Source organism: Mobula birostris, chromosome 2, assembly GCF_030028105.1.
Source record: "Mobula birostris isolate sMobBir1 chromosome 2, sMobBir1.hap1, whole genome shotgun sequence".
NCBI classification, from domain to species: domain Eukaryota; kingdom Metazoa; phylum Chordata; class Chondrichthyes; order Myliobatiformes; family Myliobatidae; genus Mobula; species Mobula birostris.
In genome coordinates this window covers 3,144,506-3,166,751 of record NC_092371.1, presented here as the reverse complement: position 1 = coordinate 3,166,751, position 22,246 = coordinate 3,144,506, and the positions used below count along the sequence as shown (strand labels likewise).

The following is a 22,246-nucleotide window of genomic DNA, read 5'->3' as shown; positions in this document are numbered from 1 at the left end:
TTTTGAGGGGAATGTTTGATTTACCTTTCAGCTGGTTTGGCACAACATTGTTCCTGTGTTGCAATGTTTTATGTTCTATGTTCATACAGTTAATGACAGGTTCCTTAACAGCACTATGTACAGAGGGATTCTGGGGTCCAAATCCATAGCTCCCTGAAAGTGACTGCCCAAGTCAGTAGGCTGGTAGAGAAAAATCATTAGTCAGGAAGTTTGGTTGCAGCTTTATAAAACCCTGGTTAGGTTGTATCTGGAGTAGGGTGGAAATGTCTGATACTATAGAGCACACATTTAAGGTGAGGGAGTAAGTACAAAGGAAATGTACAGGACAGGGTTCTTTTACACAGTGGTGGGTCCTTGGAGTGTGCTGCTGGGGGTTACAGTGGAGGGTGATATAATTTAGTCATTTAGATATGCAGGGAGTAGAGGAATATATGCAATGTGAAGGCAGAGGCTTTAGGTGTTGTTTATTAATTAGTTAATCAACATCATTGGCTTTGCTAAAATCCAAATAGGTAACATCCACTGCCTTGCTTTCATCAACTTTCCTGGTAACCACGCATAAAGCAATGTTGTCTATCCCTCATCAGTCCCTTCCTATCCAAATACTTGTATATCTGGTCCCTTAGAAAACCTTCCAGTAACTTTCCCACTACTGATGTCACCTCACCAGCTTATAATTTCCTGGCTTATTCTTAGAGCCTTACTTAAACAACGCAACAACATTAGCTACCCTTCAATCCTCCATCAACTCACCTGTGGCTAAGGATGTCCCACATGGGAAGTTAGTCAAGAAGGTTAATTCGCTTGGCATTCAAGATAAGGTAATGAATTGGATTAGATGGTGGCTTTGTGGGAGAAGCCAGAGAGTGGTAGTAGATGGTTGTCTGTCTGACTAGAGGCCTTTGACTAGTGGTATGTTACAGGGATTGATGCCGGGTCCATTGTTCTTTGCCATCTACATATATCAACAATCTGGATGATAATATGGTAAACTGGATCAGCAAATTTGCAGATGACGCCAGGATTGGGGGTATAGTGGACAGCGAGGAAGACTATCAAAACTTTCAGATGGAATTTAATGCAGGCGTGTTGTATTTTTTGAGGATCAAACAGGGTAGGTCCTACACGGTATCAATGTATTGAGTATAGGAGTTGAGATGTTAAAATTGTATAAGACATTGGTGAGCCCTAATCTGGAGTACTGTGTGCAGGTTTTGTCACCTACCTACAAGAAAGATGTAAATAATATTGAAAATGTGCAGGCAAAATTAGCAAGGATGTTTCTGGGACTTGAGGACCTGCGTTATAAGGAAGGGTTGAATAGTTTAGGACTTTATACCAAAGACTTGAGGGGAGATTTGATATAAGTATACAAAATTATGAGGGGTATAGATAAGGTAAACCCATCGGGCTTTTTCCACTGAGGTCATGTGTTAACGGTGATAGGTGAAGTCTTTAAGGGGAACCTGAAGGGGAACTTCTTCACACAAAGGGTGGTGAGAGTGTGGAACAAGCTGCCAGCACAAGTGTTGGATGTGGGTTCAATTTCCGAATTTAAGAGAAATTTGGTTGGGTACATGGATAGGAGAGATATGGAGGGCTATGGGCCAGATGCAGACTGATTAGACTGGGCATGGACTAGATGGGCCAAAGAGCCTGTTTCTGTGTTGTACTCTGTTGTTTCTGTATGACTGTATAAATTAGCAGGTCAGGCAACCTCTATGGAAATGAATAAACAGTTGACGTTTTGGACTGAGATCCTTCTTCAGGACTGGACAGGCAGGAGGAAGATGCCAGAATTAAAAAGGTGGTGGGGAGGGGAAGGAGTACAAGCCAAAAGGTGATGGGTGAAGCCAGGTGTGTTGTTGGGGGGGAGGGGGATGAAGTAAACTGGTAGGTGATGTGTAGGAAAGTTAAATGATTGGAATAAAAGGGATGTGGTACTAGAGGATCATGGAAGAAAGGGAAGGAGGAGTGACACCAGGGGAGGTGATAGACTCTTGAGAAAGGGTAAGTGGGGTCCAGAGTAGGAAATGGAGGAGGAGGAGGAAACGTACCAGAATTTGGAGAAATCGATGTTCATTCATTAAGTTAGAAGCTACCTAGATGGAATATAATATGTTGCTCCTCTACCCTGAGTGTGGTCTCATCACAGCAGAAAAGGAGACCATGGACCGACATGTGGGAATGGGTGCCTGAAATGTGATGCCAGGGATGGTGGTGAAAGCAGATAAGACAGTGGCATTTAGATGAATACCTGAATATGTAGGGAATGGAGGGATATGAGTCACATAGAGTTAGAGAAGATTTAGTTTAGTTTGGCATTGCGTTCAGTGCAGACTTTGTAGGTCGAAGGGCATATTCCTGTGCTGTACTTCTTTGAGTTACAAAAGTTTAAATGAAGATTCCCATTGCCTCATACAATCCATTCTCATTAGTAATATCAGCCTATTCCCCTTCTCCATGGCCCTCTGTTCTCTCCGATCAGCTCCTATCAGATTCTTCATTCTCCAGTTCCTTACCTTTTCCATCTGTCAACTCTCCAGCTTCGTACTTCATTCCCCCCCCCACCACCTGGCTTCACCTATCACCACGGATGAAGGGTCTTGGCCTGAAACCTCATCTGGATAGTCATTTCAATGGATGCTGCCTGACCTGCTGAGTTCCTCCAGCATTTTTTGTATGTTGCCTTAAATGTCTGTCCTTAAGGTTTGACATTTCTCCAAGGGAAAATGGTAGGTCACTGTTCCATTTCCTCAGATGTAAACTGTGCTGTAGTTTGCATTGATCACCTGAGAAGTACTTGACCAGAGAGGGATGAATGTGAGGGAAGTTCACTCACCATTATCTGCATTGTGCCCCTAATAAATAGGATTTGCTATGCTGATGGTGTTTTTCGTAGCTAGCAGTCATTGATTGCTGTGGGGCGATAGGGTTACTGTCACCCTTGGCAGGAGGTTGGACAGCATTTATGGGGAGAGAAGCCAGTCTCCCACATTATGTGGTAGTTCTGATGAAGGATTTTCAAACAATAAATGTTTAACTGTTTCTCACTTTTGAGATGCTACCTGATCTGCTGAGCATTATCTGTTAAGTGTTCCAGAGTCTGTAGTATTTACGTAGCTTTAGTAGTGCAAAATGGATTATCTTTGAGTTTTAAACGCTTCAGATTTAAGAGCACTATCTTACCCTGACCTAGTCCATCTGCACGTCTGTGTTTAATTTTTAATAATCCTAAGTATATCCTCTATCATTACCCTCTATAGACCATGGAACTGGCTCGGAACCCAGCCATGATGCAAGAAATGATGAGGAACCAGGACAGGGCTCTCAGCAACCTGGAGAGCATTCCCGGTGGCTACAATGCTCTGCGACGTATGTACACTGACATCCAGGAGCCCATGTTCAGTGCGGCCAGAGAACAGGTAGCTTCATTTCCTTGTGGTCCCACCTTCCACTTCTTTGCCCGTTCTCCCAATCTGTTTGTTCTCTTGTAGCCTCTACTTGCTCAAAACTACCTGCCCCTCCACCTATTTTCATATCGTCTGCAAATTTTTTGACAAAGCTATCAATTCCATCATTCAAATTATTGATATAATAATTAACGTAAAAGAATCTGTCCCAACCAGGAATAACACCAGAGTATAATACTGCTGGAGACAGGTCTGCAGCATGACACCAGGATGCAAAACTTGTGAGGATGGGACAGTCACTGTATAATACTAGGGTACTGCACCAGTCTGTCACTATAACACCAGGGTGTGGTACTGGTGGAAACAGGTCTATCATTGTATAGTACTAGGGTATGGGACTGGTAGGGATGGGTCTATTACTGCGAGTAGATGGAGACGAAACACCACACATGATGAAAATATACCAGCAGTAAAACCAAGTATGCACATTACAGAGTAATCAAAAACTACTTCAATTATATAATATCAAAAAATATACCTGTTGTTAGAAGCATTTATAGCATTACGTAATGATTGGATACATCAGGAACACTTATACAAGTTTGGATTATTCTGGTGATGATTGCCTTTAAACAAATGCAAAATAAAATCCATAATGTCCAATAATTATACTTGTGTTTGAAGTCTTCTCACAACAGTTGTCTTAATCTGGTGTCAGTTTGGCTCGCTTGCAGTGGTTGGTGTGTATCTACGTATTTCTACCTTGTACAACTGCCGAACTGGTAATTAACAGTAGTTGTTAAAGCCCTTTCTACCAAGTTCCCAGTGGTTCCTTATGTGATTTCCTGAGCAGGATCTCTTCCCAGGAAGCATGGTGTGTACTACTTCTGATGGACTACTCCAAGCAGCCAATAACTTCTTGAGAAACAGACTGAACAACTTGGGTTAATTTCCATAAGACCAGACAATATAGGAGCAGAATTAGGTCATTTGGCTCATCCAGTCTTCTCTGCCATTTTATCATGGCTAATCCAATTTTCCTCTCAGCCCCAGTCTCCTGCCTTCTCCCCACATCCTTTCATTCCCTGGCCAATTAAGAATCTATCAACCTCTGCCTTAAATATAAATAGACCTGGCCTCCACAGCTGCCTGTGACAAAGAATTCCACAGATTTGCCACTCTCTGATTAAATAAGTTCCTCTTCCATTCTAAAAGGATGCCCCTCTATTCTGAGACTGTGTCCTCTGGTCTTTGACTCTTCCACCTTAGGAAACATCTCCACATCTACTCTATGAAGGCCTTTCACTGTTTGATAGGTTTCAATGAGGTCATCCCTCATTCTTCTGAATTCTACTGAATACAGACCCAGAGCCATCAAACGCTCTTCATGTGACAAGCCATTCAATCCTGGAATCATTTTTGTGAATCTCCTTTGAGCCCTCTCTAGTTTCAGCACATCCTTTCTAAGATAAGGGGCCCAAGCCTACTCATAATACTCCAAGTGAGGCCTCACCAGTGCTTTATAAAGACTCAACATTACAACCTTACTTTTATATTCTAGACCTCTTGAAATGAATGCTAACATTACATTTGACTTCCTCACCACAGACTCAAACTGCAAATTAATCTTTAGGGAATCCTGCACAAGGACTCCCAAGTTCCTTTGCACCTCAGATTTTTGTGTTTTCTCTCCATTTAGAATGTAGTCTCCCCTTTCATTTCTTCTACCAAAGTGCATGACCGTATATTTCCTGATACTGTATTCCACCTTCCATTTCTTTGCCCGTTCTCCCAATCTGTTTGTTCTTTTGTAGGCTCTACTTGCTCAAAACTACCTGCCCCCCACCTATTTTCATATCGTCTGCAAGTTTTCCGACAAAGCCATCAATTCCATCATCCAAATTATTGACCTATAACGTAAAAGAATCTGTCCCAACACAGACCCCTGTGGAACACCACTAGTCACAGACAGCCAGCCCGAAAAGGCTCCCTTTATTCTCATTGTTTACCTCCTGCCAATCAGCCACTGCTTTATCCATGCAGGAACTTTACTGTAATACCATAGTTTCGTACCTTGTTCAGCAGCCTCATGTGTGGCACCTTGTCAAAGGCCTTCTGAAAATCTAAGTATACAATATCAACGAATTCTCCTTTGTCTGTTCAGCCTATTATTTCTTCAAGGAATTCCAACAGATTTGTCAGGCAAGATTTTCACTTTAATGAACAATGCTAACTACAGCCTATTTTATCATGTGCTTCCAAGTACCCTGATCTCATCCTTAATAATCGACCGACATCTTCTCAACCATTGAGGTCAGACTAACTGGCTAATAGTTTCCCTTCTGCCTGTCTTCCCTCTTGAAGAGTGGAGTGACATTAGCAATTCTACAGTCTGCTGGAACCATTCCCAGAATCTAGTGATTCTTGAAAGATTATTACTAATGCCTCCATGATTTCTTCAGCCACCTCTTTTAAAACTCTGGGGTGTACACCATCTGGTCCGGGTGACTTATCTACCTCCAGACCTTTCAGTTTTTCCCTAGAACCTTTTCTCTAGTTATGGTAACTTCACACACTTCCTCTCCTGACACATGGAATTTTCACCATACTGCTAGTGTCTTCCACAGTGAAAACTGATGCAGGATACCTATTCAGTTCATCTGCCATTCCATTGCCCCCCCCCCCCCCATTATTACCTCTTTAGCATCATTTTCTAGCGGTCCGATTTCACACAATAATTAACTAAATTATCTGCCATGATGTGTATGTCAGCCTCTCAGAGATTGAAACTCCCAGTACTGACATCAGAAGCTTTGTTACCCCTTCAAATGGACTCAATTTTGTTCTCTTGTTTGGGGTTACTCTGATACTGCATAAAAACTAAAGGAAGAGCTTTTGGCCATGGTACGCCTTCCTTGTGATACTTTGTTTTGGCTGTGTGGCAGTAGCTTTTGCTCAGATGGTTTCCATCCATATTGGAAAGTGTGTCCACTATTATTTGGACATCTGAATATCCTTGTCACTTTGGTAAAGTAATGTAGCCCACTAGTAGATGTAAAAATGAACCAGGTAGGGCAGGAGCACTTATTGAGGTTGCTTTTCTGTTCATCCAGTGTTTGCTTCCTGGCATACCATACATCTCAAATGTTTTTTGAGCTTGCACCCTGTACTTTGGATTCCAACACCAATGAGAGAGCCTGTCAATCAGCTTTTGCACTCCAATGTGTCCTAAGGAGTGTATCTGCTGTGCCAGATAAGGAAGCAGTTCAGTTGGGGACACTAGTGTATGACTAGTGCCATATCTCCATACTTCATCATTTAACAACCCATCATTTTTTATGCAGTACCACTTCTCTCGATTTGAGTGTTCGTTTTTGCATTTCTTGAATATCTTGTATGTTCATCTATGATACAGAGTTATCAGGTTTTCAATTTCTTATATTTTCTTTATTCCTTCCCTTGCTGTTCTTTATGCAGTTTTGTCTGTCAATGGGTTTCCACAGCGTTCTGTTGTGATCATTTTGGAGTGACCTTTACATTTCAATATAGCAAATTCTGATGGTAGTTGTGTGACTTCCACAGGTTCTCATACTAGTTGAGCATTCTTGATTGAAGTTCCCATTGCCATGAGACATTTTCTTTGTCTCCATAAATTTCCAAAATCATGAATAACTCTAAAAGCATATTGAGAATCAGTGTAGATGTTAGCCAATCTTCCTTCTGCTAGTTTCCAGGCTTCAATGAAAGCTTTCAGTTCTGCCTATTGTGCAGAGGCACAAGGAGTCATGTTTCTTCAGACCATCACTTAATTTTCTGTGAATGGCTCAACCAGCCATTCAAATTCCTCCCTCAATGGTTGAGGAGCAGTTTAAAGAATCAGATCTGGGTTCAACAAAGGCATTTCTTTATGGTAATTTGCATCTTCCTGGCATGTTATTGTTATTGTTCTTGCACTGTCATGATCATCATAGTCTTCCATATCTAATGGCAACATCGTAGCTGGATTCGCTGGACTTGCTCATTGAATGATAATATTAGGTGCCTCAAGAACAATGGACCACTTGGACCCCTGACCAGCTGTCTCTTGAGAGGCCTTAGTCAGTGGAGTAAACCCTATATGTAGACATTGAACATTTAAACTCTGATCCATCTTGATATTAGAAGCATTCATGGCTGCCAGGTAGGTTGCCTGAACTGCTTGTAGGAATTAACCCCATGTTAAAGCTGCATTGTCCAATTTGGTAGCATTAATATTGCCTTTAAAGTTCAAAAAGCTTTCATCTGTTCTTCATTGAGTCACAGGGTTGCCTGAGTGCTTGCTGCCTTTCAGCAGACGAATGTGAGGGGTTGAGCATTTTCAGCATGTGAATCGACTCATGTTCTGTTGTAGTTGCACAAACCTAGAAATGATTGGTTGCTGGACTGTTGTAGGTGGTTTTGCTGATATAGAATCATAGAATCATAGAAAATAGGTGCAGGAGTAGGCCATTCGGCCCTTCGAGCCTGCACCGCCATTTATTATGATCATGGCTGATCATCCAACTCAGAACACCGCCCCAGCCTTCCCTCCATACCCCCTGACCCCCGTAGCCACAAGGGCCATATCTAACTCCCTCTTAAATATAGCCAATGAACTGGCCTCAACTGTTTCCTGTGGCAGAGAATTCCACAGATTCACCACTCTCTGTGTGAAGAAGTTTTTCCTAATCTCGGTCCTAAAAGGCTTCCCCTTTATCCTCAAACTGTGACCCCTCGTTCTGGACTTCCCCAACATCGGGAACAATCTTCCTGCATCTAGCCTGTCCAATCCCTTTAGGATCTTATACGTTTCAATCAGATCCCCCCTCAATCTTCTAAATTCCAACGAGTACAAGCCCAGTTCATCCATTCTTTCTTCATATGAAAGTCCTGCCATCCCAGGAATCAATCTGGTGAACCTTCTCTGTACTCCCTCTATGGCAAGGATGTCTTTCCTCAGATTAGGGGACCAAAACTGCACACAATACTCCAGGTGCGGTCTCACCAAGGCCTTGTACAACTGCAGTAGTACCTCCCTGCTCCTGTACTCAAATCCTCTCGCTATAAATGCCAGCATACCATTCGCCTTTTTCACCGCCTGCCGTACCTGCATGCCCACTTTCAATGACTGGTGTATAATGACACCCAGGTCACGTTGCACCTCCCCTTTTCCTAATCGGCCATATAATGGCCTTTTGCACAATCTTTAATGATTTCCCGTTTTGGGAAATTTTCTGTCCCAAGTAAAGCACTTTCTCTTGTTGCAATTGTACCCTGTCCAAGTTTGCTTTGTGTCCCTTGAAGGCTAGGTAATTGAGCAAATAAAGTACTTCACATAAATTAACATACTGCTTCGAATTCCAGTTCACTCCTTCTGTTGGTTAGCAGGTGTGGACAGCTGGTTCATCTGTACTGATCTTATTTGGACTTCAAAATCTTGCTCCACTTGTTCAGCATTTTGCATCTTGCTCCACTTGTTCGGCATTTCAGATCACTGTAAGGAAACGGCAGTTTCACTCTGATTTACTTTCATTAGCTTCACCGTTTTGACAACTCTGGTTTCAAACCATCCATGAAGGTCAATTTGAGGGAGTCATATGTGGATTCTTCCATATTATCTTCAGTTATTCCTTGAACTCCTGAGTGCCTGATCCAAACTGTCTAATATTTCATATTCAGAAACATCCTCTAAAACCTTTGTTTATGATCAATCACTTTCCTACTATCAATCTATTTTGGGGATTGTCATTCCAACCATTTCTAATTGCATCCCAACCATCTTTCCACTCGACGTGTCAGCTGTCTTAATTGTTGGGAAGTCAGCATGGTAGTTAAAATTTGGATGTCATCATATGGATGTAATTTGTATAAGTTCTTAATTCATTGAAGTTCAGCCCAAGTCTTTAAGCTTCCTTTGTTAGGAGGTAGAATTTCTTTGGACAAATGGACCAATTGGTCAAGTTTTCCTGGTTCTGGTGGTTGATGTTAAACCTCCTGTCACCCTACATAAATTTCATTTTCATTCTAGCATGTTTTCACTTAATTAGTTTTTATTGGGGCAATTAGACCAATTAGCTCATCACTGTCATCAGTTAAGGCACCAGGGGTCTCTGAGTCAGTGTTATACTTATTTTGCAGTTCCTTTGAGTTCCCAAGGTGTCACTGTTTCTGGGGCCTAGTCTTTGTTGGTTGCATTCCAACATAAGTGACATCACTGTTAACATCACCTGCTGGGTTGACAGATCCGCCCGCCAAAGGTTGTTGCTGTGCAGCGCAAGTCTGTTTCAGATTATCTTGTAATTCGAGGACACCATGCAATTTGATAGGGGTGCATTCATGAAGGGCAACTTGCACAGTTAACAGAGATTTGTTCACTAGACGTTTTACCATTTTTTTCTTGTACTGTGCTTTCAGCATGTTACTTATTTCTTACTTTTGATTAGTTAAATTAATTACTAGCTCAGTGTTGGCTTGATTTAGTTCACACTGGTTTTCTAATTTAGCATGTTTACTTTTTCTTAGCTTTGATAACACTGCTGTTAGGTTCTGGGTGTTTAGAAAATTTTTTTGACATTTTTTGAATCTTATTACATATTTTTTCAACTTTAGCCATTGTTTTAAGTTCGATCTTAATAAGTACTCTTCACAAATTTATGTTCCATCTGCCATTGTTCCCTGTAGCCTAAAACGATGTCCCTCGCTATCAACAACTCCACCAATTTTCATGTCATTTGAGAATTTACATGCCTTATGTTATGTCTTTAATAAAGACAAACAGTGTGGGTAAAACTAACACATTTTTATTAACTGCTTGACCTGAGTGCACCACCAGCTCACCAACGTCACTTCTGGTTCCAGGTGAACCACCTGCATTGCTCACTGGGAACAGAAGTTCTTTATTATATACACACACATAATAACTCATTTTCCCCTTTAAAGAAGAAAGGAACATAATACTATGTTCTCATATACCTGCTTCCTAACAATAATATTTACATTAACTTCAATTGTAATGAGAAAATACAGACCCTTATTCACTCAGCAACTCTCAGTCAGTCTCTGAGATGGTTTGCTGGTCCTTTTTGATCTGCTATTTGTCTTCAGAGATGTATTGCTTTCACTAGCTGCATTAACATTAGTGTCTTTCTGAGAACTCTGAACAGCAAATATAGTTCTCACATCTGCTGGCCCCTTTGGTGTACTGACAGGTGACGTGTCACAGCTATGGTTGGAGCTTGTCGTCTTAGAGCCTCACCAAGATGTCCTTCATACATCTTCTGAAGCATTTCCTTACATAGCGACATTGGAATCACCAATCTCTTCCCTTTGAAGACCATATCTTCCACCATTGACAATTGAGCTCTGCATGCGCAATACTCCCAAATACACATTGGACGATCATTCTTAGTTGCTGGCCACCTTTTCTGTATTGTTTCTTTGAGTACTTTCATTATTTCATCTGTCCCTGCTGCTGTCATAATCTTCACTGTTCAATTGGAAGATACTGGAATGGAGGTGAGAATCATGTCAACATAGGCCTGTAAATCAGCATTAAACTCTTGGTTACTCTTTTCTTGTTGACTACTCGAGATAGTGCATTGGCAGCAAGCATAAATTTTCCTGGTGTGTAGATTATCTTCATTGTCATACTTCTGCAACCTTATCAACATGTGCTGTATTCTCGTGGAACAGTCATTTAGTGGTTTAGACATAATTGAAACCAGTGGTTTATGGTCTGTCTCCACTTAAAAAGTTTGTCCATAGGTATACTGATAGAATCTTTTTGCATGCATATGATCTGGCAAGAAGCTCTTTCTCTTATCTGTGCATAATTGGCTTCCACGCTTGTTAAAACCCTTGATGCATACGCCACTGGTTGCCATGCGTCATCATGCTCATCCAAGTGGATCCCCAAACGATGATGTCATCCATTATGGTCAGAAAGGGCAGGTTTTGACATACTTACTGGAGTTCTTTGAGGACATAATGAGTGCAGTGGATAGAGGGGAACAGGTGAATGTCGTATACTTGGACTTCCAGAAGGCGTTCAATAAGGTGCCGCAGAAGAGACTTATAAATGAGATATGGATGCATGGAGTTGGAGTAAGTGTACTGGTTAACCAATAGAAGGCAGAGAGTTGGTATAAATAGGTGTTTCTCCGGCTGGCAGTCAGTGGTGAGTGGGTGCTGCAGGGATCGGTGCTAGGCGCGCAGCTGTTTATCATTTACATAGATGATTTGGAAAAGGGGACTGAGTGTAGCATAGCAAAATTTGCTGATGACACTAAACTGAGTAGAAAAGCAAATTGTGCAGAGGATGTGGAGAGTCTGCAGAGGGACATAGCTAGGTTAACAGAATGGGCCAAGGTCTGGCAGATAAAATGCAACGTTGGTAAATGTGAGATCATCCACTTTGGAAGGAATAACAGAAGAGCAGACTATTATTTAAATGGTGAAAGATTGCCGCATGCTGTTGTGCAGAGGGACTTGGGAGTGCTTGTGCATGAATCGCAAAAAGTTGGCTTGCAGGTACAACAGGTTATTAAGAAGGGAAATGGATTGTTGGCCTTCAGTGCTAGAGGGATTGAATTCAAGAGCAGGGAGGTCATGCTGCTACTATACAGGGTACTGGTGAGGCTGCACCTGGAGTACTGTGTGCAGTTCTGGTCTCCATACTTGAGGAGGTTCACCAGGTTGATTCCAAAGATGGAGGGGTTAACCTATGAGGAGAGATTGAGTTGCCTGGGACGATAGAATGAGAGGGGATCTTATAGAAACATACAAAATTTTGAAAGGGATAGATAAGATAGAAGTAAGAAAATTGTTTTCATTGGTAGGTGAGACTAGAACTAGGGGACATTGCCTCAAGATTCAGGGGAGAAGATTTAGGACGGAGATGAGGAGAAGCTGTTTTTCCCAGAGAGTGTGAATCTGTGGAATTCTCTGCCCAGGGAAGCTGTCGAGGCTTCTTCACTAAATGTACTTAAGATAAAGTTAGATAGAATTTTACATAGTAGGAGAATTAAGGGTTATGGGGAAAGGGCAGGTAGATGGATCTGAGTTTATGGACAGATCAGCCATGATCTTATTAAATGGTGGGGCAGGGTTGATGGACCTGATGGCCTACTCCTATTTCTTATTTTCTTATGTATATTGCAGGACTTTCCATATGCAGGATATGTCTTTGGGATGTGCCTACATCCACATTTGCTATTTAATCCTACTTCTTTGCAATGCTGTTTTTCTTGGCAAATGTCTTGTCCTCTGCCCCTCTGTTTTCACAGCATGCATTGTTGTTCCTGGCCTGTGCAGCTCCTTAGCTTGTGCTTGTGTGGTCTCCGCTGCTCTGCACATATCCACAGCCTTTTCCCTTTTTTTGGCGTGTGCCTGCGTGTGTGCGTGTCCGTGTGTGCATCTGTGATGATGTCTTTTTCATGACTTTTACAAGGCGCGGAGCGCGAGAGAGAGAGACTGTGTGGCGTGCCACTCCTCACACAGACATTTTCGCAGTATTTTCCCTTTTTATTTTATGAGGTCGAGTTGTGATCTCGACACTCAACCCGGCATGAATGGAAAGTGTTCTTGGGAGCGGACCTGACTAGTTTCGAACCCGGGAACCTCCACTCCTGGGTCTGGTGCCGATGTCATTGCACCACCAGCTGGCCCATCCACAGCCTTTTCCAACATTAATACGAGGAAATCTGCAGATGCTGAAATTTCAATCAGCACACATAAAAGTTGCTGGTGAACGCAGTAGGCCAGGCAGCATCTCCCCCTCCCCCTCCCACTTTCAAATTTCTTACTAGCTCTTTTTTCAGTTAGACCTGACGAAGGGTCTCAGCCCAAAATGTGGACTGTACCTCTTCCTATAGATGCTGCCTGGCCTGCTGCGTTCACCAGCAACTTTTATGTGTGTTGCTTTTACAACATTAATTTTGTTTTTCTCACAGAGCAAGCTTTCTCGAAGCCCATTATTTGGGATTCCGCAAACTATTTTGTAACTAAAATCTCAACTCACAGAACTTATTCAGTGTGTGAAGCTCAGCTAAGTATTGGTTGAAGTTGACACTTTGCTTCTGGTCACAGGAAAAGAGCTTGTATCTTTTCAAATGTGGTGTTCTACTTTGGACAAAATACTCCTCAAATTTTTTCATCAGAGTGACCAATGTAAGAACTGTCTTATCAATTTGAAAGCTGTTACAGATGTTCAAGCATCTTCACCAGTTACGTGTAGAAAGATAAACTCCTTCAGTCTTTCATCTGCCCTTCTGGCTCTACTGGCTGCTAAATATATATTCAATCGCTGTTTGAAGCGTTTCCAGTTATCTGTTAAATTGCTGGTAAACTACAGGTGCATGACAACGTAGGTTATCCATTATGAGGATTTTCGGTGTTGCTCACCTTAATCTTTTGTTGGACTTCTGGACACAATAAGCTCGGTTGACCTCCTTGATGTTAGCACCTTCCATTCTCAGGCTTTTCTTTCAAATCAGAACTAGCTTTGTTGCTCGCAGTATTCCTTTGCACTCGTTTTGGACTTCATACCTACTTCTGACACCATGTTATGCTTGTTCTTAATAAAGGCAAACAATGTGAGTAAAACTAACATTTTTATGAACAGTAATGGCTTCTGCTCGACCTGAGCGTGTGCTACTAGCTCACCAACATTGACTCCGGTTCTGGGTGAATACCCACATTGCACAATGGGAACTTAAGTTCTTTATTATGTATGCACATCATAACACGCATTCTATATTCAGATTCAAATCATTAACAGAATGAACGTAGCACCACTGGTCTCAAAAAAAGACATATAGTTATACCTTTTATTTCCTATTACCAAGCCAACATCAGATCCATTTTGGCAACTTGCCAACTTTTTTTTGGTCATTTTACTGTGTGGGATGTCAAAGGCTTTAATATGTAGTCCAGGGAGTAGAGACTATGTAGACAACAACTGTTCTGGCTTCACTGAAAAATTCAATCAAATTAGTCAGATAGGATGTCCCTTTGTCCCCATGCAGACAATCTGTAATGAAACCTTGTGTTTCCAAGTGCAAATTAATCCTATCTCTCAGAATTTTCTCTGATATTGTACTCACAAGCTCTGTTCCACCTGTCTTATCCATGCTGCTCTTCACAAATAAAGGTACCAAATTGACAAGTGATTGGAGTCTTGATTAGACCCTTATATACAATAACTGGGTTGTGCTGAATTGTCTATCATGACCTTTAATGTGCTTTTATTTTGTAGTTTGGGGGCAACCCCTTCACTGCCCTGGGTGGTGGCTCGGACAGTAATGCTCAGCCATCTCGGACTGAGAACAGGGAGCCTTTGCCCAACCCCTGGGTCACAACATCACCCTCTTCTCCAGCTGCCAGCTCCAATAGTGAAGGAGGAAACAGCACCAATCAGACAACACCACCTGTATCAAATCCCTTTGGCATCAACACAGGGAGCTTAGGAAATGGTATGTATTTCTGTTGATGAACTAGCTCACTGGGCAGTGTGCATAGCAGAAGCAAATGATTAGACCTCTTGCTTTAGGGTAACAAATTGTTTTGTGCTGATTTTAAAAATTGGTAATTATAACTTTTCAGACAGAGGACTTGGAGGCAGGAACAGGGTGGGTTAGCAACAGAGTGAAGCTGCCTCTACATTGTCCTGTCACACATACCCAGGGCAAGAACAGAGCAAGTTAGACACAAAATAAAGTTCCCACCAGATTTCCCATACTGATCTCTCAAGCGTGGATAGTACTGGTTAAAGGGAAGCTTCGTCTTCCATTGTTCCAACCACACGCTCCCAGGGCTTAAGTTATGCATGCAGCAAACTTCCCTGAACTCTGTTCTTTTGCACATTGCCAGGGCAAGGATGGTGCAGGTTAGACACAGTATAGCCTCGAGATTCCCTTTGAATGTTCCCGACAGGATGCAACCTGTAGGAAACCTGCCTTAGAGAACTATTTCCGGTATAGGAGGAAGTCTAAGACAGGTGGAAATTAAAAAAAAACTGCAGATGCTGCTAATTTGAAATACAAATACAAAATGTGGCAGGTGCTCAGCAAGTTGGGTATCATCCGTAGATAGAGAAACAGTTTTCATCTGACCCTTTAGAACTCAATAGAAAATAATTTTCATTTGCAGAGGAGGTTGAGGGAAAGATAGGGGAAACAAAGGAAATGTCTGTAATAAGGTGAGAAAAAGTGAGATAATGTAGCAATTAGGTGTAGAATATTAGCTGCTTCATGATATTTTTCTGTTAGTTGGCCCATAGGACATATCCAACAGGTGAGGCTGTATAGATTGAGGGAAAACAACTGAGGGAAAATCACTGATGGGCGACAGTCTGATTCAGATCAGAAAAAAAACAGGTTGTATTCTAAGTTGGAGAATTTTAAAAATGCCAAGATGGAAGATGTGGTGTTGTTGCCTGAGCTTGCATTGCATCACTCAGGAGGTTGCAGACACAGGACAGAGTGGGATGGAGGAGAATTTACTAAGCGAAGCTGCTTTGCCAAGCTGTGTTGGTTTCTCCAGTGTTGAGAAGATTGCATTATGATTACCAAATCACTGTATGAAAAGAGGTACAAGTGAATCACTGCCTCACCTGAAAGTACTGTTTGGACCCCTGGATTGTGGGAAGGCAAGAGGTGAGAGGATGGGTGTTGCACCTCCTGTGGCTGCATGGGATAGGTGGGGGTGCTCAGGTACAGAAAATAGGACAAAGGTGTGTGAAGAGAGTGATTCTTTCAAAGTGTTGAGAGAGGAGAGGGGATGGCTCTCCTCTCTGGTGGAGGCTATGAAAGACAATTAGTTGAATGCTGGGTTTTGTGGGTGGAAAGTGGAGACTGGAGGAGCTGTGCTCTCGATTTACCCAGGGGTGCAGATGAGAGCAGTGGTACAGGAAATGGCTGTGATGTAATCAAGGACTCTGTCCACTATTGTAGAGGGGAAGCCAAGAGTCTGGAAGATATTTCAGATGGTCCTGTGCAGTAGAACTGTGATGGGGTATTAGTCTTATTTGAGTTGTTGCTTTTTGATAAGGTTAAGATATATGTCTAACTCCCTGAATTATAGAGAGAGGTTGGGTGGGCTCGGATGTCATTCCTTTGAGCATAGGAGACTGAGGGATAACATTATAGAGCTGCAGAAAATTATGAGTGGCATAGGTAGTGTGAATGTATGCATTCTTCTTCCCCCAGGGAAAGGGAACCAAAAACTATAGGGCAGAAGGTGAGAGAGGAAAGATTTAACAGGGACCGAAGGGGCAGCACCTTCACACACAGAGTGGTATGTATATGCAATACCATCATCCTATCAAAATTAATCAGTAAGCTTCAAGACCTTGGCCTCAATACCTCCTTGTGCAATTGGATCCTTAATTTCCTCACTTGCAGACCCCAGTCAGTTCAGATTGGCAAAAATATCTCCTCCAGGATCTCCCTCAGCACAGGTGCACCACAAGGCTCCCTATTCTACTCGCTTTACGCTTACGACTGTGTGGCTAAGCGCAGCTCTGATGCTGTATTCAAGCTTGCTGGCAACATCACTGTCGCAGGCCAAATCAAATGTGGCGACAGTGAGCATATAGGAGGGTGATTGAAAGTCTGGCTGAGCGGTACCATTACAGCAATCTTTTATTCAATGTTTATGCAATTTTATGCAAGACCAAGGAGCTGATTATTAACTTCAGAAGAAGGAAACAAGACGTCCATGAGCCAGTCCTTATCAGAAGTTCAGAGATGGTGAGGGTCGGCAACTTTAAGTTCCTCGGTGTTAGTATTTTGGAGGACCAGTCCTGGGCTCAGCACATAAGTGTAGTTATGAAGAAAGCAGAACAGCGCCTCTACTTAGCAGTTTTCGAAGATTTGGCATAACATCTTAAACTTGGACAAACTTCTGTTGATGTGTAGTGGAGAGGATATTGACTGGTTGCATCACAGCCTGGTGTGGAAACACCAATGTCCTTGAATGGAAAATCTTACAAAACATTTAAGAGACATTTGTTAAGTATATGGATAGGGAAGGATTAGAAGGATACAGGCTAAACACAAGCCAATCAGACCAGAATAGGTGAGCACCATTGTTGACATGGATGAGTCTTCTACAAAATAATAATGGGAAAAGTTTAGAATTATGCATATAGCAGTTTTTTTTTGATTATTAAGATTTGTGGATTTCTGGCTCAATAAACACTTTATTAGTAGGAATGGGTCAAAAGGGTTGGAGTTGATTTATTTTTGTCACATGTACTGAGATACAGTGAATAGCTTGTCTTGCATACAATAGATATAGATCAAATCATTACCCAGTACATTGAAGTAGGACAAGGTAAATTATGGAAATGCAGAATAAAGTGTAACAGCCACAGAGAAAGTGCAGGTAAAAGATAAGGTGCAAGATCATAACAAGGTTGATTGTAAGGTCAAGAGTGCATCTTATTATACTATGGAATTGTTCAGTAGTCTTCTAACAGTAGGGTAGAAACTCTCCTTGGGGCCTGATGGTGCGTACTTCTAAGCTTTTGTACCGTCTATCCGATGGAAGAGAGAATATCCATGCTGGCTGGCTGCTTTACTGAGGCAGCTAGTATAGAGAGAGTCTAGGGAGAGGAGGCTGGTTTCCATGATGTACTGAGTTGTGTCCATAACGCTCTGCAGTCTCTTGTCACAGATGGAGCATTTGCCATACCAAGGTGCTATGCATCCTAATTGGATGCATTCTATGGTGCATTGATAAAAATTGGTAAGGATTGATGGGAATATACCTAATATCCTCAGCCTTCTGAGAAAGTAGAGACAGTGAGCTTTCTTGGCTGTGGTGTCTAAGTGGTTGGACCAGGACAGGCTGTTGGTGATCTCCACTCCTCATTACTTGAAGCTTTAAACCCCTCAATCAAAACCCTCCCTTCCTGAAGTGAATGATCAGCTGTTTTGTTGACATTGTGGGAAAGGTTATTGTCATGACAGCATCTTCTACTAAGTTTTCCAACTTCTTCCTACCTCTAGGCTGGGGAGGGGAGAGGGAGGGAGGGAGCAGGAAGCATCAGAGAGACGTTCTGTAATGATCAATAAACCAGTTGTTTGGAATCAAACGACCTTGCCTGATGCCTCAAGGCTGGGTTTGTCTGCACCCATGTCACTCCTTGCTCCCTGGCACACCGTCACTGCCACCTGTCCCACACCCCTTCCACAGTGCTCCACCTCCGCCTTTCCCAATATCCTTTTCTCCTGCCAGATTTGCAAACTGGCACTCCGCTCCATGTTGACAAATACAGTACCATGCAAAACTCTTAGGCGCCCTAGCTATATATATGTGCCTAAGATTTTTGCACAGTACTGTAGGTATCTTGTTTTTCTTAGATTGAATAGTTTGGTGAAGACTGTGCATTGTATTGAATGGCAGGGCATGCTCGAGGGGTTAAATAACCTAAGTTTTTTTGCAACACTTTAGCAGTGGTAGCTGCAGCTTGTGGGGAGATTTTCTCTTTATTTATTTTTGAACCAGTGTTTCTCTGTTTCTAGGACAGTTCCAGTAGATTGGAAATAGCAATTATAACCACTGTAGAGAGGGGAAGTAAGGGAACAAAATGGCCTGAAGTCAGTTGCTGCTCTAATAGAGTCATGGAGTTATATAGCATGGAAACAGTCCCTTCAGCCCAACTCTTCTTGTAGACCAAGTGCCCTCCTGAGCTAGTGTCACTTGCCTATATTTGGCCTTTATCCTTCTAAACCTTGCTTACTTTGAAACTGGCCTAGTGTCTTTTAAACATTGTAATTGTATCTATCTCAATCACCTCCTCTAGCAACTTGTTCCAAATACCTATCACCCTCTGTGTGGAAAAACTTGGCCCTCCAGTCTTCTTTAAATCTCTCCCTTTCACCTTAAACCCAAGTGCTCTAGTTTCAGACTCTGCTACTAAAAGTAAGTCTCTGCCTTACTATTCTATTTACACCTCTCCTGATTTTATAAATCTCTACAAGGTCACCCCTTAGCCCTTTTGCTCCAGGGAAAACAGCTTCCCCTATCAGTCTGTTCTTATAACTCAAGCCCTCCTGTTCTGGTACTGTTCTTCAATTTTTGATGTACTCTCTCATTTAATCATATCTTCCTTGTGTAGTATAATGAACAGAACTGTACACACTATCTCAAGTATGATCTCACCAATGTTTTCTATAGCTGTAACATGATCTCTCAACTCCTGTACTCATTGACCCACCTGAAGAAAGTTAGTGTGCTAAGTGCCTTCTCTACAATCTTGTCTACCTGTGTTGCCACTTGCAGGGAAATCTGTACATACTCCTTAGTTCTTCTGTTCTGCAACATAGCCAGGGCCAGGTCATTTACTGTCGAAGTCATGCCCTTGTTGAGACTTCCTGAAATGAAATACTTGTCTGAGTTAAAAGTCCATCTACCATTCATTGGCCCATTTTTCCAGTTGATATAGATCCTATTGTAGCCTTAGACAACTTCCTTCACTGTTCACTATATCACTAATTTTGATGTCATTTGAAACCTTACTAATTATGTCCCTGGTATACTCTAGCAACACACATAAAAGTTGCTGGTGAATGCAGCAGGTCAGGCAGCATCTCTAGGAAGGGGTACAGTCGACGTTTTGGGCCGAGACCCCTCGTCAGGGGGAAATGGGAGAAGGGGTCATTGGTGGGGGTGGGAGAGTCCTTGCTGAAGAAGTAGGCTCAAAGACGGAGCCGGCGGAAGAAGATATATTCTCATCCGGTTTGTTAATATGTACATCGTCAATCCCGGTGGCACTCCACAGGTCACAGTCATTTTGAGACATTGTTATGACTTGAAGTTGGTGTGACTGATGCGAGATATTGGTCTGCTTGTTTCTCAGCTTGTGTGGGGTTTGCTTTGCTTTGGGATCTAGAGCCACTGTGGGGTAGAGGGATTGTCAATCGATAGATAATTTATTGATCTGAAAGGAAATTACAGTGTCACAATAGCGTTACAAGTGCACAGGTATAAATATTAGAAGAGAAGTAAAAAAGAATTTAAAAAAAAGTTACCACAGGCAGTCTTAACAGGAGGAGGTCATCACTTCCCCAGCTGTAGGTTGACTCATTATAGAGCCTAATGGCCAGGGGTAAGAATGACCTCATATAACGCAGTTGTCTTAGTCTATTACTAAAAGAGCTCCTCTGTGCACCCAAGGTGGAATGCAGAGGGTGAGAAACATTGTCTAGGATTGCCAGGATTTTCTGGAGGGTCCTTTGTCCCGCCAGAGCCTCCAGTGTATCCAGTTTGACTCTTGTAACAGAACTAGCCTTTCTAATCGGTTTTGAGCCTATTGGCATCACCAATGTTGATGCCATTGCTCTAGCACACCACCACATAGAAGATTGTACTGGTGACAACAGACTTCTAGAACATGTCAAGGAGAGGCCTGCATACTTCAAAGGGCCTCAGTCTCCTCAGGAAGTAGAGGCGACTCTGGCCGTTCTTGTACACAGCCTCTGTCTTGGTGCTCCACTCAAGTCTGTCATCCATGTGCACCCCCAGGTACTTGCAGGTCCTCACCATCTCCATTGTTGTACTGATGTTCAGCTGCAGATGATTCAGCTTGCACCAGTTGAAAAAGTCTTCCACCAGGGCCATGTACTCATCCTCCTGTTCCCCCTTTATACACTCGACTATTGCTGAGTCATCAGAGAATTTCTGCTGATGACGTGACTCAGTGTGGCATCTAAAGTCTGAGGGTAAACAGGAAGGGAGCCAATTCAGTGTCCTTTGGGGCCCCAGTGCTGCTTATAGCCATATCTGACACACAACTCTGAAGCCACACAAACTGTGGTCTGCCAGTCGGGTAGTCCATTATCCAAGATACAATGGAAGTGCCAACCTGCATTGACAAGGGCAGGGGAATTCACTCAGCAAGGAGTGTGGTACTTGGGCCAGAAAGATTAAGGAGCATACTCTTGAGGTTCACAGTTGATGGATAAAAAATGGAGGGCTGTGAATATTTAGATTCTCTATCCCAAAGGTTTGGTGATGTCTAGTCCCTGAGTATATTCTGGGTGGGATTAATAGGTTTTTGAACACTAGGGGGCTGTAGTGGGATTGAATTTAGGAACAGGCTAAACCATGATTGCCTCACTGAGTATCTTTTACACTGTTGAGTCCCTCAGACTGCTTTGATTGGCACAGAACAAATTTTGAAGTAGAAACAGAAGATGGAGAATTCCTGACCAGGGGAGGCAACATCTGTGGAAACAAACGTGCTTCAGGTCGATGTCAGAACTGACTGGGTGTATGTGCATTGTTCAGGCCCACAGCCAGTGTAATGGTAATTGTCTTTTCCCTGCAGGAATGTTCAACAGCCCAGGAATGCAAAGCCTAATGCAGCAGATCTCTGAGAACCCCCAGCTAATACAGAATATGCTGTCGGCACCGTACATGAGGAGCATGATGCAGTCACTGTCCCAGAACCCTGACCTTGCCTCACAGGTATCTAGATGGTCGAGTCTAGTAAATCTCTGTGTGCATCAAGCACCCTCCTTACTTCCAGAGGAAGGGCTGACAGAGGAGAGGGGTGAGTAACTGGAGGGTGAGAGGTGAGAGTGAGTGAGGTTCTTCTGCCACATTGCCCAGTTTTGAATACTCCACTCACTCACTCACTCACTCCTCTCCTCTAGCAGTCCCATAGTCTCTCTCTCTTCTCAAAGACAAGCAGTGCACACTTAACATAAGGCCTGAATGCAGCCAGAACTCCTCCATCTGTGCACTGTGAATTCTGAAACTTCAGCAGGCAACCTGTAAACTTTGATCACCAGGAGAAGGACACTAGG

The 22,246-nt window shown here is 42.6% G+C and overlaps 1 protein-coding gene across 2 annotated transcripts in view; it reads left to right on the top strand.

The window, feature by feature from the left end:
• ubqln4 (ubiquilin 4) overlaps positions 1–22,246 on the top strand; it is a 62,588-nt gene that overhangs the window by 36,301 nt on the left and 4,041 nt on the right. For both annotated transcript variants that reach the window (XM_072280914.1, XM_072280904.1), the window contains exons 5-7: positions 3,267–3,425; positions 14,686–14,902; positions 21,766–21,905. In XM_072280914.1, the coding sequence (XP_072137015.1) occupies positions 3,267–3,425; positions 14,686–14,902; positions 21,766–21,905 (516 nt within the window). The remainder of the gene's footprint in view (positions 1–3,266; positions 3,426–14,685; positions 14,903–21,765; positions 21,906–22,246) is intronic.